The 22971-nt window shown below is 39.8% G+C and overlaps 1 protein-coding gene across 5 annotated transcripts in view; it reads left to right on the top strand.

Annotated features, from left to right (window-relative positions):
* LOC131688837 (putative fatty acyl-CoA reductase CG5065) overlaps positions 1-22971 on the top strand; it is a 63247-nt gene that overhangs the window by 36430 nt on the left and 3846 nt on the right. For 4 of the 5 annotated variants that reach the window (XM_058973394.1, XM_058973391.1, XM_058973393.1 and 1 more), the window contains 3 exons: positions 20419-20504; positions 21370-21924; positions 21989-22114. In XM_058973394.1, the coding sequence (XP_058829377.1) occupies positions 20419-20504; positions 21370-21924; positions 21989-22114 (767 nt within the window). The remainder of the gene's footprint in view (positions 1-20418; positions 20505-21369; positions 21925-21988; positions 22115-22971) is intronic. The other variant, XM_058973395.1, reaches the window with a different exon arrangement.

Genomic DNA, 22971 nt, shown 5'->3' with positions numbered 1-22971 from the left:
AAAAAAAATCGAAAAGATTTTGCTCGATATTAATGCTATAACTCGGCTATAACAGGTTATATCGATAATGAGTTTATTGATTTGATCCAACCGCCATATTGGATTGATTGCAAAATGCACACACTAAGTCAGTCAAAAGTTGTTCAGTAATTTCTTTCAACGACTTGTACAGTAAAGTATTATTTTTACGGAGCTGTCAGCAAATTGTTTAAAAAATTGCGGTAAGGTTTTAATTTTTTAGCGATTTTCAGAAATTTTTCTGAAACGCGCAATATTTTTCACTGAATGTATCAGCACTTCTGCTTTTTTCGGTACATAAACATTATCCAGTAAATACTGACTGATTGTTCGGCAAAACTGTACCAACATTACCGAACCTCGTCAAAATAGAACGTATTGCGGAGAGTTCGGTAACCGAATTGATTTACTGAACTGATTACCGAACGGTTTGCTGTTCAAAACCCCAGTAAAATTGTACTGTACCCAGTAATTCAAATTAAGTGTGTACACACTCAATTCGGTTTGGTAATTTCCCAACAGCTGAGTAGTCAGCAAATTTAGAAACTGGTATCTCAGTAAAGAGAGATTTGTTTGCTAATTTTGGTGAAATATTTTCCGAGCCTCAGCTATCAAACATCGTCAAAAAAATGTTTACTGAGATCTCAGCTGTTGAGATTTCGGCAAAAGATGCGAAAAAAGTTTAGATTCGCCAGAAAAAATTAAGTGTGATACATATTGATTATGGTTTTCACTTTGGTGGTTACCGGAAACTGCCATCTTTGTTTGCCTAAATTAACAAATTCCGGTATTTTGTGACTACTTTAAATGATACCCATATTGATAGTTGTTTTCACTGTTTCTTGGTGTATTGGTGGAGGTGTAAGAAAAGTGGATGAATTACACACTTAATTCGGCTCGGCAATTTCCCAACAGCCGTGTAGTCAGTAAGTTTAGAAACTGATAACTCAGTAAAGTGAGATTTGTTTACTGATTTTCGGTGAAATATTTTCCGAGTATCAGCTACGAAACATCACTTTTACTGGGATGTTGAGATTTCGGAAAAAAGATGCGAAAAAAGCTGAGATTCGGTAGAAAAAATTAAGTGTGTACATGTTTCATTTTGGCAATGAATTGGACAGCTTCATACGATTGTGATGGCATACTGCGGATATCATGTTTCTTTTTCGAAGTTTCTTAGTTTCGCCAGATTTTAGACGAGAAATAATGAATCTGGTAGTGACAGCTAGATGGAACTAATTACAAAGAAATACGTTATTTGGTATGACCTCCATCTCTATTTCAATTTTCGTTGCAAGTTTGATTCTGATGATGAGCTGTTGCGCTGGCCGAGTTTACTGAAGACATGTAGTACAGTCGTGATTCGCTGGTTGGGCCACAGCCTTGTCCAACTAACGAATTTGATTCGCTAGTTGGACCGACTGACAAATGTCAAAAACTCTCCAAAGGAGATGTTGACAGTGTAAATGCATCTCTTCACACCTCTAAATTTTGTCAGATTGATTGTCAAAGTAAATTTGACATCAGATTTTGGCATTCAGATGCTTTTTAGTTGGACAATGGTCCAACTAGCGGAGGTCCAACTAAAAAGCGGTCCAGTTAAAAAGTGTCCAACCAGCGAATCACGACTGTATGTGATAGGAATGTTGGATTGATTGGTACCAGATGGATTTTGGCGAGGTGTGTGTTAATAAAACGGTCATTGTTGTGTGTGTTGTAGCAGCATATCTGGATATGACAAGGAAGTTGGCTGCACTGCCAACCTCGCTGGCTGCATGCAGTCATCTGTCATCAGTTGTGCAGCGGGGTACGGGAGGGGCAGGAAAACCAGTAGTAGTAGTGGTAGTAAACATACACATCCGGGCGAGCATCCCGAATCTTTGGCGCACGATGAAAAGAGAGAATAGGCCGGGTTTCACCTCGGATCTTCCGATTCGATTACTTAGGGACACGTTTTATCTCGAAACTACTACAGTCGTGATTCGCTGGTTGGACACTTTTTAACTGGACAGCTTTTTAGTTGGACCTCCGCTAGTTGGACCATTGTCCAACTAAAAAGCATCTGAATGTCAAAATGTTATGTCAAATTTACTTTGACAATCAATCTGACAATTATTAGAGATGTGAATAGATGCAATTACACTACTAACGTCTTCTTTGGAGAACCCAGGTGCGCTGTGTACAAGGCAATCGATTTACTAACTACACTACGCTACCCCACTACGTCATTTGTTTATACTTTTCTTTTTCATACTCTCCTAATTTATCATATGCATAAAAAAACTGTTTTAATCCACTTAGTGGTTCATTTGCGCCTTTCTCATTTATCCAAACTATGATTTATTAGCTGGTTTTGTTCAATAGAATTGTGGAAATGTCTATTACATTCTTATTTCACTTAGCACGTATCCCACGACTACCACGAAAGTAGACGCATACTAACTTTAAACAAAAAAGTATATGGGAGACCGGGGCTAGTTTGCGGTGTTTTCAGATTCCATTTTTTACCGCTTTGATGTAGATCGATCTTGCAAAATAGAACATGTGGCTGTTGTCAACATCCCTGAGTTTTATCAAAGTGACGCGGAAAACCCGCCAATTTACCCCGGGCCCGGGGTAAGTTGGCGGTATGTAAGAATGCGCCAGAAAATGGAGATTCAATTATATCAAAGGTTCGTGCTGAATGTCTTTTCAATAAAATTGTATATTAACCGACAATTGCCAATATATTCCAGTCAATACCCCGGCATTTAACTTTGACGCGTATTCCATATTCAAAAGCATGTTTTCGAAATTCTTCAGGCGACAAGCCGAAGTAAAAATCCCCTGCATTGGCGAGATATGCATAGTCTGGACATTATCAAAGTGCCTGTTAGTCCACTTTGGTTCGCACCTTTCTTTAAATTTACGTAGTTTAAGTTGGTGTAAAAAATGTAAAAATCTTCAATATCATGGAAACGAATGAGTATTTTCACATACAGTCTTTAACAATCTTATGTGGTTTTAATGCCTCCATATTTGTCTTAAACAGCGTTTGTGCGAAAAGTTAGAATGGGAAAAGTTATATTACAAAAACTGAATTTAAGGGGGTTGCCATAGAAAACACTTTATAAATCTATAACATTCAGTACTATAAGTTCAAGTTCTTCAACAAAATTCTTCACTACGAGCATTTCTAAAACTTTGTCGAATGTACCGACTTTCTACACCTTCAGTATAGAAACTAGGTTTGACCACATTGGCCACCTATGACGGTTCTTGATGCCCCCGGGGAACTCGCCAAGTTCGTAAACTAATATCACACCTATTTCCAAGCGAATTCTTGATTGATCTTTACAGACTTGGATTCAACTCAAAGACACAGTAGCCAACAAAATCGATACAGTAGAAGCTTTGTTCGTTTAGATACATAAATTTTTCGCTCGCTTGCATTGGCGACTTGCGGCAAAACCAAAATTAGTCATGCGACACCTATGATTCAGCTCATGAACTGGCAAAGTGATACAGGTTGCTCTTTTTCACCCACAAGTGAGTCGTAGCTTACAACAAAAACTTCATTTTCTTCTTGGAAAAAGCTTACCACTGCCAAAATATGAATGAAACGAATAATAAATTTAGTTTATTTGCAATTATTCTGTAATTACAGCCATTTGAAACTATTTGGCTCATCCATTTCTTCGAAATGTAATCGGGTTGTTACTGTGGTTATAAAAAATCGAAACCGAGACCCAATCAGTACCAATGTCAAACTCCTTCATATTTTGGACTACGTAGGAGATTCAGTGAAGAATATCAGAGAGAAGGATCGGCGGTGTATGATACAAAGCCGACACTTTCCTATTAACCGGATATATTCTTTCCTCGCGTGATCTGTAGAGTTTCATGAATTTACACCATCTCATGAAGGTATAGCTTAACTTAGGAGGAACGGGAAACGATGTTGCGGCGGCTACGGTGCGCAAGAAATTACATTTCGGAACAGCACACATAGGGTAACCAACCTATTTTGGACCCCTAGAGGAAGTGATATTACGTGAACGTCAAAAAATATTTGTTTGCCTATGTTTTTTAATGCAATACATGCACGAGTCTGCTCCAAAATTACTGTTAGAAAACTGTCAGTGGATGTTTTATACATTGACATAAACTCGAAAATGACATTTCTTCACAAAATGAATTTTTCACATTTCACACGGACCCTTCCAAACTAATTTAGACAGTGTTCCAAGCATATTTTGGTCACACTGAATGTGACTGAATATATTTTGGAAACAGTCAAGTTTTTTCTACTAAACTGACCTACTGACTCGTTCTCTTTGCAGTATATTTAATGCATGAAAGAAGAACATAAGCGAATCAGTGACTGTCAATCAAAATGGTACATTAGTCTTTATATGGAAGGCTGACTGCATGAAGTATTTTTTTAGTTCTATCATTTTGAGAAATAGAAAAGCTTTCGGTACAATTAGGTTACTGCAGACTTAGCAAAGCAGCATTAAATGTTACGCAATAGAGTTAAAAATAATGTATTTCGTGTAACAATTCATCTGTAGCAGTATTATGGAGTAACATCCTCAAGTGGATGATAAATCAAGGTTCAAAGTTTGTCAGGAATCTTCTTGTACTAAATATTAATTTTTAATTCTTTTGTTTGTGAGGTGGTTTCTTTTTTTCATAAAACGTTTATTTGACACGGCATTTGCAAAAGCTTTTTTACGCCGGGGTTTTTTTTTACATAACATGTTACAAAAGTTCTTAAGACTATCACGTTATAATAAAAAAATCACTTTCTAATGCTAACACTGAGGATAATCATCATTTTGAATATTTTTATTTATATTCTATTTGCTTGAATTTCACTGTAAACCTATTGATAGTTTTTCTGTAATCTTTGTTTATTTTTTTTTTCTTTATTTATATCGTTTTATCTAACTTAACTAAGTGTGAGGAAATCTAAATTGTTTGTGGGTAGCAAGGGAAAAAAAACTAGAAACGTTGTGGGGATAATTATATTTGAATATTTATTGTTTTCAGGAAATGATAAATATGGCCCATGTATGTAAGATCTCGTAAAGCGAGGATATCACGAACAGGAACATAGGGTGGTTTTCTTCTGGTTCGTAAGGAGTCTATTAATTGGGATCTGGCTTCACGATATTCAGTGCAATACCAAACGACATGCTCAATGTCTTCGTAACCCTCTCTGACGAGAAGCGCTATAAAATTAATTGAAGGCAATAGGCCTTTCGTAGATGTCACCGTCCAGTGCCCCTATTTTGGCTAAATTATCCGCTTTCTCATTATCCGGTATGGAGCAATGAGCGGGAATCCACACTAAGGTAATTTGATAAGATTTATTTGTCAATTTAGTTAAGTATTCTCGTATCTTCTTCAAAAAGAACGGAGCGTGATTATCAAGCTTTAATGAGTGTAGTGCCTTAATTGTGCTGAGGCTATCTGTGAGGATGAAATAATGGCTCGGAAGTAAAGTATCAATGATTTGCAGACTATAGTGAACTGCTGCTAGATTGGCTGTATAAACGGAGGCAGGTTCTGCAAGCTTGAAAGAGATCGAGGTGTTATGGTTGAAAATACCGAAGCCAGTGGCCTCATTGATTCGTGACCCATCAGTGTAGAACATTTTGTGGCAGTCAAAGTGTTGGTATTTACTTATGAATATTTTAGGGATCTCCAGAGAGCGCAGGTGATCCGGGATTCCACGAATTTCCTCTTGCATGGACGTGTCGAAAAATAAAGTGGAATCTGGAGTATCTAGTATATTAACACATGTCATAACATAACTAGAAGGCGTTATTTCTTGTGACATGTGATTGGAGTACACTGTCATGAATCTGGTTTGGGATTGAAGCTCGACAAGTCTTTCAAAATTTTCCATTACCAGTGGATTCATAACCTCACGGGGATCGGGCAGCACTGCCAAGTCGGTTGGCTGTGTTTTTAATTTCGTCTCTGATTTTCTATAATTTTATTTAGTATTTTTTGCATTTCCTAATGAAATTTGGCTGGATTTAGTTAAAAAAGTGTATCCGCTATAAAGAAATATTAAAACTTCAGAGTTTTTATGTGTCAAATCGGAAAAGAAGTGTTTTTTGTGCTTGTACAGGTTTCCATGAAAAGGAAATATATGCTATCGTGGTTACGTGCTTTTTTAAATCAGTTGTGTCTATAAAATTAATGTTTAGGATAGTGCAAAGCACGTAAAAGAATGTGAATAGTATAGTGGAGTAGCGAATAATTTATTATATTTGACGCATTGTTCAATTGCTTATTATCCCATTAAATGGAAATTTTCCTAATGCATGATGGCGTCATATACGATGGGAGCGCTCGTTTTCTAGTGGTAGTGCTGATTTTCGCAGCGAGTAGGCTAGAGTGAGGATTCGCTAGTTGCTCACTTAGATATCCTAATGTGATGTGCATCTAGAGTGGAGAGATGCTAATGAAATTGCAATGGGTGTAACTTAAGTACTACAAAAGGAAGTATTTATTGATGTTTGGCTATATGTATTTTCAATTTATATTTATATGCGAGTTTTGAATGCGGATCCGACATGTGTAGCGGTAGTTTTGATTGACGAGCAAGGCACAACACGCACATTAACTACACAGCTACTGCGTTGGTTCCCTTCCCTTTCTATACTTTTCCCTTGATATTGGCGTGAGTATATGTGTGAGTTATTAAGTTAAGACGGCTGGAAGCGTGACTGACATGAATGACGCACATATGAATTCTCGACAAACATATGATTGCGGCCTGGAGGCCGGCTGTCGGAATCCACTTTGAATGGGGGTTCCGGACAGACCGTTACTAGTCGAACACAGTTCACAACAATTTATGAAAGAGAAAACTTTTCTCTTTTGTTTACTACCATCACCTGTGATTGGCGTGTAACGGTTTGTCCGGAATTTCCATTCAGACTGGATTTTGGCAGTTGGCTTTTGGGCCGTAGTCGTATGTTTGTCGAGAATTAGTCAATTCACCTTCTCGCTCATTACACGTTCGTCTGGTGCAGCTCGGCGAGTGAACTGGTGACCGTGCTTGCTCGAGACAGGAATGCCAGGTGTTTTTCCAGAATATCCGTAATATTTTATGAAAAAAGTTGAAGGCGCGTTTTGTCACGGTACCGCCAGCTCAGGAAGCGTTTGGGGTTGCATGCGGCAGGGGGTGAGGATAGTAGAGTGTATTCTGGACAGCCCGGGGCCAACTTGACAGCTCCCATATATTGAACTCATAACCAAATTTTGTGGTGATTTGGTGATGTCATGGCGGCTCGAATGGAACAAAATTTAAAAAAGGCGCATCCCATCTATTATTTTCTATAGCTGTAAAAAATGAACAATTTAAGCATTTCTATCACCAAATTTATTTCGCTGTTCAAATTAAAAACTGTCCATACCTTAACAGAAACATAGGTTCCATTTTGGATCTAAAAAATCCAAGAAAAATTCATCGATTTTCAGAAATACAAGAATTTGGCTTTCAAAATCGAGCCACTTCCACTTATATTGAAATTTCCGAAAATCTTCGAGATCGAACCAACATGAAATTCTCCGGTAGACGCCGTTCAATTAGTTTTCTGTCGGGCTGGAGCTGAGTAATATGCGAAATGAATTTTGAAGGAATCCGTACCAAAACCATCACAAAATCTTTTGGACTGATTTATTGCAAAAGTCGAATAAAACTCGAACATAATTGTATATGGGGCCCTACACAAATGACGTAGCTTTTTTCGGCGATTTTTGACCCCTCCCTTCCCCCTCGTAGCATTTGGTCACAAAATTCTAACCTCCCCCTCGTAAATAACGTAGCATTTACCTACCCCCTCCCCCTCGACCCATGCAAAGCGCCTGGGTGATGAAAAAAAATTACATGTTTTGCAATCATTTTAAATACATGTCCTTTCAAAATGTTTGACGACTTTTATCAACATTTTCATTATAACAGCAAATTGCGTGCAAAATAAGCCCATTTCATCACAAATATATTGTTGATAGTTTTGTTTGGAATTTTATATGTCAAGGGGAGCATAAAGAGAAGTTCTCTCAGCTCATAATCCTGCAGCTGCCAATGATTTTAAGAAGCATACGTTCATCTAAATCACTAAATTTTGTTTGGTTGAATCCGAAGTGAAAATTTAATTCAGCTTCCAAACTAAGTCTAATAGTTAGCAACATTAACTAACTAATGTAGCAAGTTAAATCCGCATACAAAATCTTTTCGTATTTTTGTGAACTTGTAATTCCACGAATCGTAAAATTTACCTCATGAAAAACTGCATCAAAAGTAACTTGTTTGAATTTAAATTCATTTCTCTTGGGAATAATGGAGGATCATTAAATTGTTTTCTCTAAACAATGGGTTTTAAACTTAATGCTACGTCGCACAACTTCTGACCCTACCCTCCCCCTCGTCACACTTCGTCACAAATTTGGTATACCCTCCCTACCCCCCAAAATGCTACGTCTTTTATGCATGGTCCCTATTCCTAGCAGCATTCTTAAACCGGGCACTACTGGTTTGCTGCCAGAATTCTGGTAAAAGCGCACAAATTCTATCCAAAACCAATTTTGCTAACTGTGTAGAAAATCCTACATATTTCGTTTATATTCCCAAACTAAATTCTAGAATTCTTGACGTTCTTAATTAATTCGAAACAAGATGTCATATGTTCACGAATTGTTAGGCTTGGTGATTTACTTTCATTGGCCAAAATGATTTTCATTCATATTTCTCGGGCAAAAAGCACAAATGATTTACCGATTACACACTTCACACAACAATAAAACAAAAAACAACGACTTCCAGTTAAATTCATAATAAGATTTATGTACCTTGCTGACAGTTTCCAGTTAGGGATAAATTTATTCTCTAATAATTGTTTTCTTTATCCACATTTTGGAATATGCTTTTTCTAAATGTCGTTCTTGCTGCATTGACGGCGTTCATAACACACGTAACGAAACACGCGTTTCTCTTGAAACTATTTCGTTTCGTTGTTCGTGGTACTCGTACGGAGAAGGCATACTAGCGCCACCATCAAATTAGTGGTACATATATGAAACAAGCACTATCTGTCAAGTTGTCCCCGGGCTGATTCTGGAGCGCTTCAGTTGAAGTGTGGCCGTGGGGAGGAGGAAAGCAGATGGTATGTTCGGGCGGGCCTGAGATTTGACGTATTTCTATTGTGTGGTGGTGTGGGATCGAGGTGAACTGTGGTTCAGATGCAAGACGGTACAGGTGGTCAGGGATGCCATTATGCCAGTTTTATCTGCCAGATTTTTTTTGTGGTGAAGGGGAACGTAAGCGAATGACGTAGTACACATTTCTTTGCCATTGAGTTGTTTCTGTTCGATCATAATTATTTTTATCGGTGGTTTCGGGATGGTGGATGGCCCCGACTGCAGGGTTACTATATTCACAGATTTTCTGAAATATCACAGATTTTGTTTCACAATGTTTGATCAAAGATTCTTTTTCATTAGGAATTTTTGTTATTTGAAATTAGGAAACTTTGTCATTTGAAAAAATAGTATTTTTCGACATAAATAATAAAATAACGGCATTTCAGAGGCTTTATCGGTATGTCGGCATTGAGTATAAAAACCGGTATATCTGGCAACGCTGGTGTATGGTCTTGTTTGAGTGGAATGCTGGCTGTTGTCATGTATGAGAGTTGGGAATAGACAATTCGCAAGAGGGATCAAGGAACAGTTAAGGCTCAAGTTACCTCAAGGCTTGGTAGTGTGCGTGGGAGAGGTTGTGTTCGGCTTTGCCGCCGGATTGTCCGTCTAAACCTTTTCGGGGCTCTAGAGGAGGAGTGTCGGTCGATTTGTTAGATCATCACGGTTCGGTTCGTGCGGGGTACCTGCTGGAAGGGCCATCGGCATGGCTGGATGGTGCTTTTGAGGGGGTGGCTGTGATTTTTTATCACACTACCACACCGAGCTGGGGTACGCAACACAACTGCGCAACGAAAAAACCACAGCCACTTTTTCGGGGGCACCATTTAGCTAGGCCGATGGTTTTTTCAGCAGGTGTTTTGCATGAATTGAATCGTGATGGTCTGGTGAATCGACTGATGTTCTTCTTTTGGAGTTTTGGAGGGGTTTGGATGGATGGTCCGGTGGCGGGGCTGAGCACAGGTTTTCCTACGCACACTACCAAGCGTTCAATTCTAACACATGCTTAAAAAAGGTAACTTGAACCTTAATAATTTACTGCAGTCGTGTCGGCTCGCGGAGCAAATGTTTTGGTGATATGTTTATTGATTTGTTTTATGGGGCCGCTTTTTTCACTCGCGTTTTACTTTTAAGGCAGATTTAACGCACCGTTGAACCCTGTGTGGGGTTGGACGTGGATGAGGAGAGCGGTTCATTAAGTCATGTACGTTATATTTGTAGTCCTATTTGTGTTTGTTCCTTTTGAATACTATCATATACTTAGTAACATGGGCTCAAACACCTGTGGTAATTCTCCGCTTGTTTATTCACTCGAGGGGCGGTTCTCAATGGGCATCTCGACCATCCAACCGTAAGTTGGCCTACCTCCAGTGCCTTGTCAGCAGCGGATACCGATAAAAGAATCATCGCTGTCTGAGTCTCCATTCCTTCGTTAACCGGATCGTCATGTGCACCTCGCCCAGGTTGCACTGCTGGTTCAGTGCACCTCTCAGCTCATCTAAAGTCGTGATCTCATCCAGGTCCTTACACACAATCACCGTCTCCGGGTCTAAGGCTTAACTTCTGCCTCTTCACTGGGAATTAGCTACTGCATAGTTGAACTGTTAATCGTGGGATCTTCCATCCTGTGTATATATATACATGTATGAAGGTGCGAATATGTATGTGGGTATGTGTATATGTAAGAATATATGCATGTGTGAATGTGTGTGAATATAGGTATGTGTATATGTATATATATAAATGTACACAAAATGGTTTGCATTTTACATGGGATTGTCTTGTAATGTATTAATATAATATATTAATGTCAAAATCTTGTAGATAGCAGCCAGATCTTCCTCCAATTACAGCTCCTTGGAGATCTCCAATGAAACGACCTACGCAAGTCCTACAGGCAGTGATACCAGGCTAAGAGAAACGAACGCGCGGAGGAAGACACGGGGTCTATCGGTCCTTTCTTATTATTTCCTCTTCTCTTTCTTCAATAAGCAGGACTTGCAAGAAATATGGAGTTAAAGAAAACGTAAATAGGAGTCAGAAAAAAAGGTAGCATACTGCAAAAATGGTAAGTTTTCTAGTACACATTTTTAAATTTATATATAGAAATCAAAGTAATACACTAAATACGCGTCGATTTCATCTTTCCTGAAAGGAATCGAAAGTTTTACTGTAATGTTAAAATCCAAATGATACAAACATTACAGTAAGGCGGGGCTGATTGATGGAACGATGACCTCGGAACATGTCTGGCTCTGTACACGAAATGGGTCATCGGAAAATCAATTGAGCTAACACCTACCTAAATCCGTGAACCAAGTTATTTGCATGAATATGTTTAAGTACATGCAAACATCTTTTTTCTGTAAATCACTACCAGCTAGTGGGAGATAGGATGGTTAACACACACACACACCAGTGGATTCATAACCTCACATCGTATAAGTAAGCGAGAGGAGAGATCCCAGAATCGATCTTTTAAGGGAAGAACTCCCGCTAGTACTTCAAGACTCATCGTATGTGTCGATTGCATGGAACCTAAGGCGATTCGTAAACAACGATACTGTATTCGTTCCAATTTAATAATGTGAGTGTTTGCAGCTGAACGGAAACAGAAGCACCCATATTCCATTACTGAAAGTATCGTTGTTTGATACAATCTTATCACGTCACTTGGATGAGCACCCCACCAAGATCCGGTTATTGTTCGGAGAAAATTTATCCTTTGTTGGCACTTCTTTATCAGATACCTAATGTACCATGTACCTTTAGAATCGAACCAAATTCCGAGATATTTAAAGGTTATGACTTGGGCTATCGTTCTACCAACCAACTGAAGCTGAAGCTGAGCTGGATCACGCTTCCTTGAAAAAACAACCAACTCTGTTTTCTCCATAGAGAAATCTATGCCTAGCTTCAAAGCCCAACTTGATAAATTATCCAAACTATCTTGCAGTGGTTGTTGTAAATTTATGGCTTTTGGTCCTGTAACAGAAACCATGCCATCATCTGCAAGTTGCCTTAGAGTGCATGGGATGACAATACAATTATCAATGTCATTCACGTAAAAATTGTAGAGAAGGGGGCTTAAACAAGAACCTTGTGGGAGGCCCATGTAACTTATTCTGAATGTTGCCAAATCGCCATATGAAAAATGCATGTGCTTTTCTGACAATAAGTTGTATAAATAATTATTTAATATTGGTGAAAGACCACATTGATGTAGTTTCTCAGAGAGAACATCAATGGAAACAGAGTCGAATGCTCCTTTTATGTCTAAGAACACAGACGCCATTTGTTCTTTTTTTGCGTAAGCTAGTTGGATTTCTGACGAAAGTAGCGCCAGACAATCATTCGTTCCCTTTCCCCTCCGAAAACCAAACTGGGTATCTGATAGCAAGCCGTTCGCCTCAACCCAATTGTCGAGACGTCGTAGGATAATTTTTTCCAACAATTTCCTGATGCAGGATAGCATTGCAATCGGTCGATACGAGTTATGGTCGGAGGCTGGTTTTCCGGTTTTGGAATGGCGATAACTCTCACTTGTCTCCAGTCGTGCGGGACAATGTTCTGCTCAAGAAGCTTATTGAATAAATTCAACAAGCGTCTTTTTGCTAGGTCAGGCAGATTCTTCACCAAGTTGAATTTAATTCTGTCTGGACCCGGAGCATTATTGTTGCACGAGAGGAGTGCAATTGAAAATTCCATCATTGTCAAAGGCGAATCTATGGAATCGTTACTTGTGGGAGCATCGCGAATGATTTTCTGCACAGGAGCAGAATCTGGACAAACTTTCTTGGCAAAATTAAATATCCAGCGATTCGAAAAATCTTCGCTTTCATTAGTTACGTTTCGATTCCTCATTCTTCTGGCTGTATTCCAAAGAGTACTCATTGATGTTTCTCTTGACAAGCCATCAACGAAGCGTCTCCAATAACTGGACTTTTTGGCACGACGGAGACTGTCAAATTTGTTTTGCAAAATAAAATAATTTTCAAAGTTCTCACGTATACCCCCTTTCTGTTTCATAATTTCTTTGTAGGCAACTTGTTTAGCTTCATATGCATCAGAGCACTCTTTGTCCCACCACGGATTAGGAGGCCGGCTATTCATTGTTATGCCAGGATTGCATTTCGTTTGGGTTTGTTCTGCTGCTTCAATAAACAAACCCGCTAGAAATTCATATTCTTCGGTAGGTGGTAGCTCTTCCGTCGAAACAAGAGAAGTGGAAATTAAAGATTGGTATTTTTTCCAATCAATATATCGTGTCAAGTCATAAGGGACATTGATTGAATTCGTGAGGCCTAATTCACTGTTAATTGAAATAACGACTGGCAAATGATCGCTACCGTGAGAATCAGGTACAACCTTCCACGTGCAATCTAACCGAAGTGATGTCGAGCATAGAGATAGATCTAATGCACTTGGTCGCGCGGGTGGTCTGGGAATGCGTGTTGCTTCGCCTGTATTTAAAACTGTCATATTTAGCTCGTCACAAACATTGGTCACTGCACAGTGACGTCATGCATTAAATGTGACAGGTGGTGGTCCTGTTGATTAAATTTTGAACTTAGAGATTATTCGTATTCTCAAAATAATATATTGGGAAACATTTGAAATATATTGGGAATCATGTTTTTGGAAGTATAGATGTACTCTAGAACACCTTACAATTAAATTGTGCTATGCCCTATTGTGGGGAAATGTATATGAAAGATCTAATAAGTGAACTATTATTAATTGTTTATCAATTACCTTTAGTGTTCCCTGAATCGGTAAGTAGTTTTGTGGTAAAATTTCTTGGGAATTGATTATTAGCACTAAGCTTATTTCAATTGAATTCAAATTTGTTAAGTCCAAACTGTAAACAAAAGGACCAGCACTTGTCAAATTTGTGAGGTTAAGGCATTTCATACAATGGTCAATTGTATATCAAAGAGGATCGATTATCATTGAAGAGGGAACCCCACAATACTCCGTGCGAGTTGAAGTCTCCCAGTATCAGCCGCGGAGCAGCCATGGATTCCACTACCTCAAAAATCTGACGTTGTCCAATTTGAGCTTTGGGAGGTATATATCACAGTCTATAGAGAACAGTTGCGCAAAGAGTGAAGTCAAAAAAAGCCTACCTATCGAGCACAATTGGAATACATCTCATATACCTCTGCAGCAAAGTTGGATTCTAATTTTGCTCGATAGGTAGACTTTTTTCGGCTTCACTTTCTGCACACTCTTTGCGTACCTTTATACTAGGGCCTTTAGTATATATATAGAAGCGATAGACATGTCTTTGCCTTTAATATTCGTTTGGACAGCTACAGCCTCAATGCCCGCAAACCAGGGGATGTTAATTCTATAGAAAGAATAGCACTTTTTAATTCCTAGAAGCACTCCTCCATACGGGGTGTCTCGGTCTAGGCGAATAATGTTGAAATCATTCAAGTTGAAATTAATGTTTGAAGTAAGCTATGTTTCACATAAAGCAAAAGCATCGCATTTCAAATTATGCAGCAAAATTTTTAAGGAGTCAATTTTGGGTATGATACTTCTGCAATTCCACTGTAAAACAGTGATGGAATCTTTCATTGGAGGAGGTGAATTACCCATTGAAAAATACAATCGCTGCAAGGATGGGCCATTGAGCAATCAGCTGCTCTAAAAATGTTCTAATTGTTGGGAGGAACGCTGAAAGTATACTTTTTAGTGGTTCGGAAATATAGAATGCTTTGAAAATCCAATCAACAATTTCAGAAAATTTCAATAAACCTATCCCCGGTTGAGGCTCGGAGGAAGTTGAAGTTTTATTATTTCCAGTAATGGTGTTCTGTTTGGATTGTACATTACCAAAACCGGGAGGGACTGGCTTCGGTATTGCATCGGAATTCTTTAGCTTTGGCCGCAATTTATTTGTTGGAGGAGAAATTTTAAGGCCCTTGCTTGGCAGGTTGGGAAAAGAGGATTGTTTTCTTTTCCTGGATCCTCTAGGTAAAACAAATGATGTGCCTTCGGACGCTTCGTCAGAGTCAGACTCTTTCGGCAATAGAATAGCGGAGGTGGTTTCTTGTTATTCTTTCTAAGCTCAGTTTTTCTTTGCTTCTCTTCCTTTACTTTCCTTTTTTCTTCAGTTTTCGCCTTGTGGTATTCAACTGTTCGGCGCAATGTTAAAACAGCAGGACTACGTCGCTTGAATCGTGATGTTCCTGTTCGTGTGAGTGTTTCAGGCGAATTCAGCAAGCACACTCTTATTATCATTATTTAGCTGTGATATGTCTCTTACATTTGTCAACATATAGCTCGTCGAATTCAACAAATTTGAACTACACATGTTCTTCAACATGGATTTCAGAAGTCTCCTCTTTGGCCATATTATGGTCTTCAATGAAATGTTCCTCAATCGTTTGATTTTCGACATCCATTGGTTTGAACATTTTTAAAAAAATTGACCAAAAAGAGCAGGCGACTTACCGTTACGAAATTTTTCACTTTTTCATTATTCTAGCTCGATAAACAAATAGCTGTCAAGAAAGAAAATAGAGGGGTGACCAAAATAAGTTGACATCAATTTTTCAAGACATATTGTGGACACCATATATTTAAGATTTTTTAGATAAAACATTACGAAGAAACCTTTTCAAACACGTAACATGCATAATACCAAATCAGACAAACTAATTAAATCGATAAAAAATATTATAATTCAAGCAAACTTATTGAAAAGGTCCTATGTGCAAATGAGAGCCTCTCTTTGTTTACTTTCTCTTCCGCTAATAACTCGGTCGCATTTGCGTTTGCTGCTTAACTCTTTGCATAATATGCTAGTCAAAACCATGCCCCTCCAATATGTACTGGATCATTATTGGAAAGATTAATGGTAATGCCGTGATAATCGGAAGAAAAAGTAAACAAAGAGAGGCTCTCTTTTGTACATAGGTCCATTTCAAAAAGTACGCGAGAATTGTTCATTTAAATCCAATTTGAAAATGTATCATTTCCACCGGTTCCTGTTGGCTATCGTTGAAACATGAAACGTTTTCAGTGATATTTTTGAAAACTGTGGATTCTGTTTAATTTTAAACAATTAGAGATGAACTAATGATAATGAAACTTAATAGATAACCCAAGGAATGTAATTGCTGCATCAAACCAAACAAATGCAGAGAAACTTGGCAGTGTAGGAGGCAAATACATTAAGAGGGTCCAAAATATGTAGGGGTCCAAATTAGGTTGGTTACCCTATGTTCCATACCTTTTAATGAAAATTTGAATCGGTTTTTTGATATTGCTGCCCAAATTAAAAAAAATATATATATTAAAGCATTCGAATTTGATTGTATCAGGAATCAGTGGCGTCTGGCTCAAATGGCACGTTCCCCATGTTGATCGGAGATTTGTGCCTTGCCAAGAATCGTCTTTTCATCATTTTCCGGATGGGAAGGATTGGGGAAGTGGTAAGGTTAGGGGCAAGGAAAACAACGACACAATTAAAACAGAGCATTCTGCACCCCCGGAGTGATGCTGAACGATCTGCAGGTGCTACAACAGCAGGAATAAAACTTCCAACCCCCGGAGGGATTTAGAACCTCTACTCAAACAGTGAGCGGATATATCAACACCCCCGAGGGGATATTGAGATAACAGAACGACAACAACCCCGAAGAGATATTGTCATTCAAATACGGCTAAAATACTAGCTCTTTACCACACTGGGTTAGGAACAAAAGCATATCCTTAAATTTCAGCTCTCTGTACATAGGTTCATCTATGTATGGAGAACCAAAAATCCGGATGCGCAATTGCATTAACACAGGACAATTGCATATCAAATGATATGATGTTCCGTAATCGGATTCACAAAGATCACATGAATAATACTCAGCGCGCTGAATAGTAGCCATGTGATAATTGAGTTCGCAATGTCCAGTCAGTGCCCTGACCAGAATACTGCAATGCAACTCACATCCGGCAGAAAAGCCTTTGTTTGAACGCAAGTTTGCAAGCTACGCCAATGGTTGGCATGTTCGAATGCAGCCCAAGAGCGAATCTTGTGCTTTATCCAACTTATTGACAGTGGTAGAACTGGTTCTGGACCAACGAAATCAGTCGCAGCGCCAGCTCTAGCCAATTCGTCCGCCCAGTCATTTCCAGTAATACCGGAATGACCGGGTACCCATAGAAGGTAGATAGCATTTGAAATGCTAAGTTCTTCGATTTGAGTTCGACATGCGATTACTAATTTCGATCTCGAATCTGCCGAACTAAGTGCTTTCAGGGCAGCCTGACTGTCAGAGCAAAAATAGATTCTTTTACCGCAAATTCCCTGTTGAAGTGCGGATTGTACGCCACACAGAATCGCAAAGATTTCTGCGTGGAATACGGTACAGTATCTACAAAGCGAATGAGATTGGTTTAATCTCATTTCATGACAATAGACACCAGCACCGGCTCGGCCCTCCAACAAAGAACCGTCTGTATAACAAACTACGTATTCTTGAAGTTGTCGCTCCATCCAGCCAGACAGCCATTCCTCACGAAGAGGAATTCTCACATTGAAAGTTTTAGAAGGAAAACTATATGTGAGAGTAAGGTCACTGGGAGCAAGTGTATATTCATCCCAAGTAACCATTTGGGGCCACAGTCTTGTGTGGCTAGTTACACGATCTATTGGATTACTGTTCCAGAGCCCAGTAACCTTAAGACGGTATGCACAAGAAAGTGCTTCTTGTTTCAGAAACACATATTTATGTTCAAGAGTGCCTCGAGAGCAGCAGTAGGTGTTGTCGAGAACGCATCAGTCATCGCCATCAAGACCATTCTCTGAAGATGGTTTAACTTTGATTGGATTGTCATGACTTCTCCCTTCTGCCACCAAACAAGGCACCCGTATGCCAGTATTGGTCTAACAATTGTGTAGATCCACAAAATGTACTTGGGTTTGAGTTCCCAAGATTTGCCGAAAGCCCGTCTACATTGGCCAAAGGCCATGCAAGCTTTCTTGATCCTGAAATTGATGTGAGCTGTCCAATTAAGTTTTGAGTCGAGAATTACCCCAACGTACTTAACTTGATCTTCGACAATAATTTCAGAGTCAAAAAAACTGCGATGGACGAGCTCCGGTTGTAATCCTTCGTTGCGTGAAAAGCACCATTGAGGTTTTATTTGGATTGACTGATGGTCCAACATGAAGACACCACCGCTCAACAACACATAAGGCTTATTGCATCAAATCAAAAAGTGTGTTAATGCAAATACCGGTGATCATTATATGATAATCATCGGCGAAACCATACGTCGGAAACCCAAGCTCATTTAGTTTTCTCAACAAGCTATCGGCGACAAGGTTCCATAGAAGTGGTGACAGCACACCACCTTGAGGACATCCGCAGACACTCAGTTTCCTCATCTCTACTTGTCTTAACGATGAGCACAGATGTCGGTTTCTAAGCATTGCGTGTATCCAGTTCGTGATATATGAAGGTACTCCATGATCTTGTGCTGCTTCCAAAATTTATTCGAAAGACACCTTGTCAAAATCACCTTCAATATCGAGAAACATTCCTTAACTTGAATGCTTTTGTGAAAAAGCTTTTTCAATGTTGTAGACAACATTGTGTAACAGGGTGGTAGTAGACTTCCCCCGCTGATATGCATGTTGCATTGCATGCAGCGGGTGCTCGCCCAAGCTACCATCCCGAATGTAGTGGTCGATTAAACGTTCCACTGATTTGAGAAGGAAGGAGGTCAGACTGATCGGTCTAAAGCTCTTTGCCTCCTCATAAGTGACGCGGCCACCTTTGGGAATGAATTTGACAGTTATTTCCATAACTGACATACTTCAACCCGCCGGATGCCACGCGGCCTCTAGGCTGGTTTTGTCCGGAGAACGATAATAGAGTTATCAACCTCCTAGTGGACCACAGCCAGTTACTGGGGAGTTCGCCCGGCTTTTCCCAGGCTCCGTTCGCCATTGAGAATATTTTAAACACCCTCAACAATTTTACCCATAGCACGGGTTGCATGACACTATGGAATTGGGGTTCCCTGTTTGGTGTTACCACCGGAACAGGCAGTCCGTAGTGTAATTCTTAGCCGGTTGAAACAACCACTACCGACACCACACGGCTTATCTAGGCTGTTCGGAGAAAGAAGCTGACATTGATGGACAGCTCCCATAGATGGCCGAACAGCCACCACTGCATCAAACCAAACAAATGCAGAGAAACTTGGCAGTGTAGGAGGCAAATACATTAAGAGGGTCCAAAATATGTAGGGGTCCAAATTAGATTGGTTACCCTATGTTCCATACCTTTTACTGAAAATTTGAATCGGTTTTTTGATATTGCTGCCCAAATTAAAAAAAAAATATTAAAGCATTCGAATTTGATTGTAATTGTAATAGTTACAGTCGAATTTTACGGTTTGAATCTACACATCCACAAAATCCTAAATTTAAGACAATTCGATAAACTTGAGGATGCGTTTAAACCTTTCTAACGATACCACTATAGCAGCTAGCTGAGAATTAAACAAATGTTCATCAAAATATTTGATACAATGTACCACCACCTTTATGGTTGAGTAAAAAAATGATTTGAAATCGAATCAAAATGGATATTCCCGAACCGTTTTACTCAAAAGTGGCATAAAAAAGTTCAGGTTACGGTGGATTAAAATCTTATTCTGGGGCACTATGAATCATCCCATCGCTTGCTTGAAAATTCAAGCATGTTACAATTTGTGAGAAAAAACTAAATAAATGAATATTTCAAAAACTGGATAAAACTGGCTCAAATTTCAAAAAAACTGGACTTTCGATTGTCCCCAGTAAAGTTCAGCCGGAAATGAATTGGAATTCAGGCTGGTTCCCGTTCGTATTCCGGCTCCAGTGACACAACCGATTCTAACTAGAATCGGTTGTTGCACTGGAGCCGGAATACGGACTGGAACCAGCCAGCATTCCGGTTCATTTCCGGCTGAGCTTAACTGGGTCTGTTTGACTAGGTGTTGTAAAAAAAAACTGGAAGAATCCAGTTTAAACTGGAAGGTTGGCATCGCTGTTTATGCGCATTCCATCGATTGTAGGCTGCGTAATTAATAGAATAGTGCGGCTCCATAATGAGGCCAAAATTAAGTCTTTACCCTACTCGTTAACATGTTGTAGGTAGTATTTTAATTTTCTATTGTTTTTTTTTTCTATTTTAGTTGTACCCACCAAAAGCGGATTGGAGGAAAATGTTGGACTGTGCTCTGAAGTTTGACCATGAAGTATTAGATATTCTAACCGATAAGTAAGTTCCCATCTTGGAAAGTGATACTAAATTCTGTTTGATATAGAAGGCTCAATTTATTTTACGGCGATCGGATGGTTCATATTCGAATCGAAATCAGAATATTCGAAGTCAACCCTCTGGAAGATTTCGAATGGAATAGAATCGCGTCGGTGATAGTACTATTGCGAACTTCCAATCAACCTGGACTCCGCACTTTTAAAGTGCTAGTGATCAAACTACTACCTAAAGCTGCGAGTTGTCAAAACACATGTATTTTCAGTGATAAAGATAATGCTCTCATAGTCAGGCCAGTCGAACTTATCAGTTTATGAGAAGAATAATTTATTAGAAAAATTATACCTTGGAATCCTGTTTTAGTGCCACAAGCAATATATTCCTAGTAATCGTTGAACCTCGACAAACTTATGATTACGGCATATAAACCAACTGTCAAAATTGATTTGGAAGCGGAAATTCCGAACAAATCGTTACCAATCAATAGCTGTTGATAGTAAATAAAATAGCAAATTTTTTTCTTTGGATGTCTGCTGAGACGGCTGAGAATTATGTTCGACCTATAACAGTTTATGCGGAATCTTCCTTCTAATAGAATTTAGTCCGTTGGCCTACACGCCGTAATTATAAGTTTATTGAGAATCAATTTGTGAAAAATGCACAATACTTTCAACTCCAGCAAGCAACTAGTTGGGGATATTCCGAATAATTTCATCCTTGATTCGAATAAGAAGCACCCGGTATCTAAAAAATAAAATGGCAGCGTAATTACATTTTTTCTGCGTTTATTAGTCTGTACCTCTAGTATTCGATTCATCATATTATCATATATAATTCCTATAAATAAGTAACATATTGATCGAACCAGGATCACCAACTTCGCCCCTAACACGTACACCTTCACCAAGGGTCTCGCCGAGCAGGTATGCAAGGAGTACCAAGATCAGCTGCCGCTTGTTATTTTCCGCCCATCGGTTGTGGTGAACACAATCGACGAACCCCTCGTCGGGTGGATCGATAACCTGAACGGTCCGTCCGGTATGCTGGTAGGTGCGGGAACCGGTGTCGTGCGAACGGATTTGATGCCAATCGAAAACAGCGTCAACGCCATTCCGGCAGATATCTGCATAAAAGCACTGATTTTGGCTGCATGGCGGCGTGGTACCAAAGAGGAAACCCTAAGGCGGAACTTCCTACCCGTGTACAACAGCGCCGTGGAGGGCGAACATACATGGCAGTACCGGAAGGTGCTGGACTGCGGTAAAGCAAACATGACTAAACTTGTGACCAATCGGTTACTGTGGGTACCTGGCGGATCGTTGACCACGTGGCGAATCAAGTATTATCTGATGGTGCTGCTAGTGCACATTCTGCCGGCGATGCTGGTCGATGCGCTGTGCTTGGTGACCGGGAAGTCAACATTGTATGTTATAATTTTGAAATATTTGAGATTTTCCAGTAGTAATTGATTTTGTTTGAAATTTCAGCTTGTTAAAGATACAACGGAAGGTATTCCTCGCGCAATCATGTCTGCGATATTTCGCCTTCAATCAGTGGAATTTTGAAACGAAACGTTTGCAATCACTGCGGAATGATCTGCGAGGTAAAGATGTGTAAGTATGAATAAATAAGTATTTCCTTAAATTTATCCAGCTTTTGGTTTTGTCCGGTTTTGTTTGGGTACACGTTCAACAGTGGCATCCCCCCGATAAAGTCCAGCCGGAAATGAGGCGGTATTCCGGTTGGTTCCAGCTAATATTCCGGCTCCAGTGGCAACCGATTCTAACTAGAATCACCGTATTCGGGATGGAGCAGTGCAAACCGGCAAGTCGCCTATGGACTCCGGTTATCTGAAACTAGTTGAAACTGAGGTACCATTCGAAGATCCCACAAACTACCGCAGCTTGGTTGGCGGACTGCTTTATTTGGCCGTCGTCGGATATTGCAGCAAGTTCAGCAATCCTCGGTAGAAGATTCAGTGTCCCTCGTGAATGTGATTGGACCGCTGCGAGTGCTCCGGTACTTGAGGGTGACGAAATGCTACCTGTTGCAGCTTAGACCCAGTTAAGCTCAGCCGGAAATGAACTGGAATTTCGGCTGGTTCCAGTTCGCATTCCGGCTCCAGTGACACAACCGATTCTAGTTAGAATCGGTTGTGTCACTGGAGCCGGAATACGAACTGGAACCAGCCAGAATTCCAGTTCAGTTCCGGCTGAACTTTACTGGGGAGGAAAACAGCAGAATCTGATAGGTTTCTCTGATTCCGACTGGGCGGGTGATGTCGCAACCCGACGATCGACGTCTGGTATGTTGTTTAAATTCGGAGGCGGTTGCATTATGTGGTCCAGCCGGCGTCAATCGTGCGTGAGTCTCTCGTCAATGGAGGCCGAGTCTATAGCGCTCAGCGAAGCTTGCCAGGAAGCAATTTGGCTTAGACAGCTTCTTCGTGACTTTGCTGAACCTCAAGATC

This window comes from Topomyia yanbarensis, chromosome 3 (genome assembly GCF_030247195.1).
Source record: "Topomyia yanbarensis strain Yona2022 chromosome 3, ASM3024719v1, whole genome shotgun sequence".
Lineage (NCBI taxonomy): Eukaryota > Metazoa > Arthropoda > Insecta > Diptera > Culicidae > Topomyia > Topomyia yanbarensis.
Note: the sequence above shows the minus strand (reverse complement) of the source record. Positions and strands in the feature narration are given on the sequence as shown.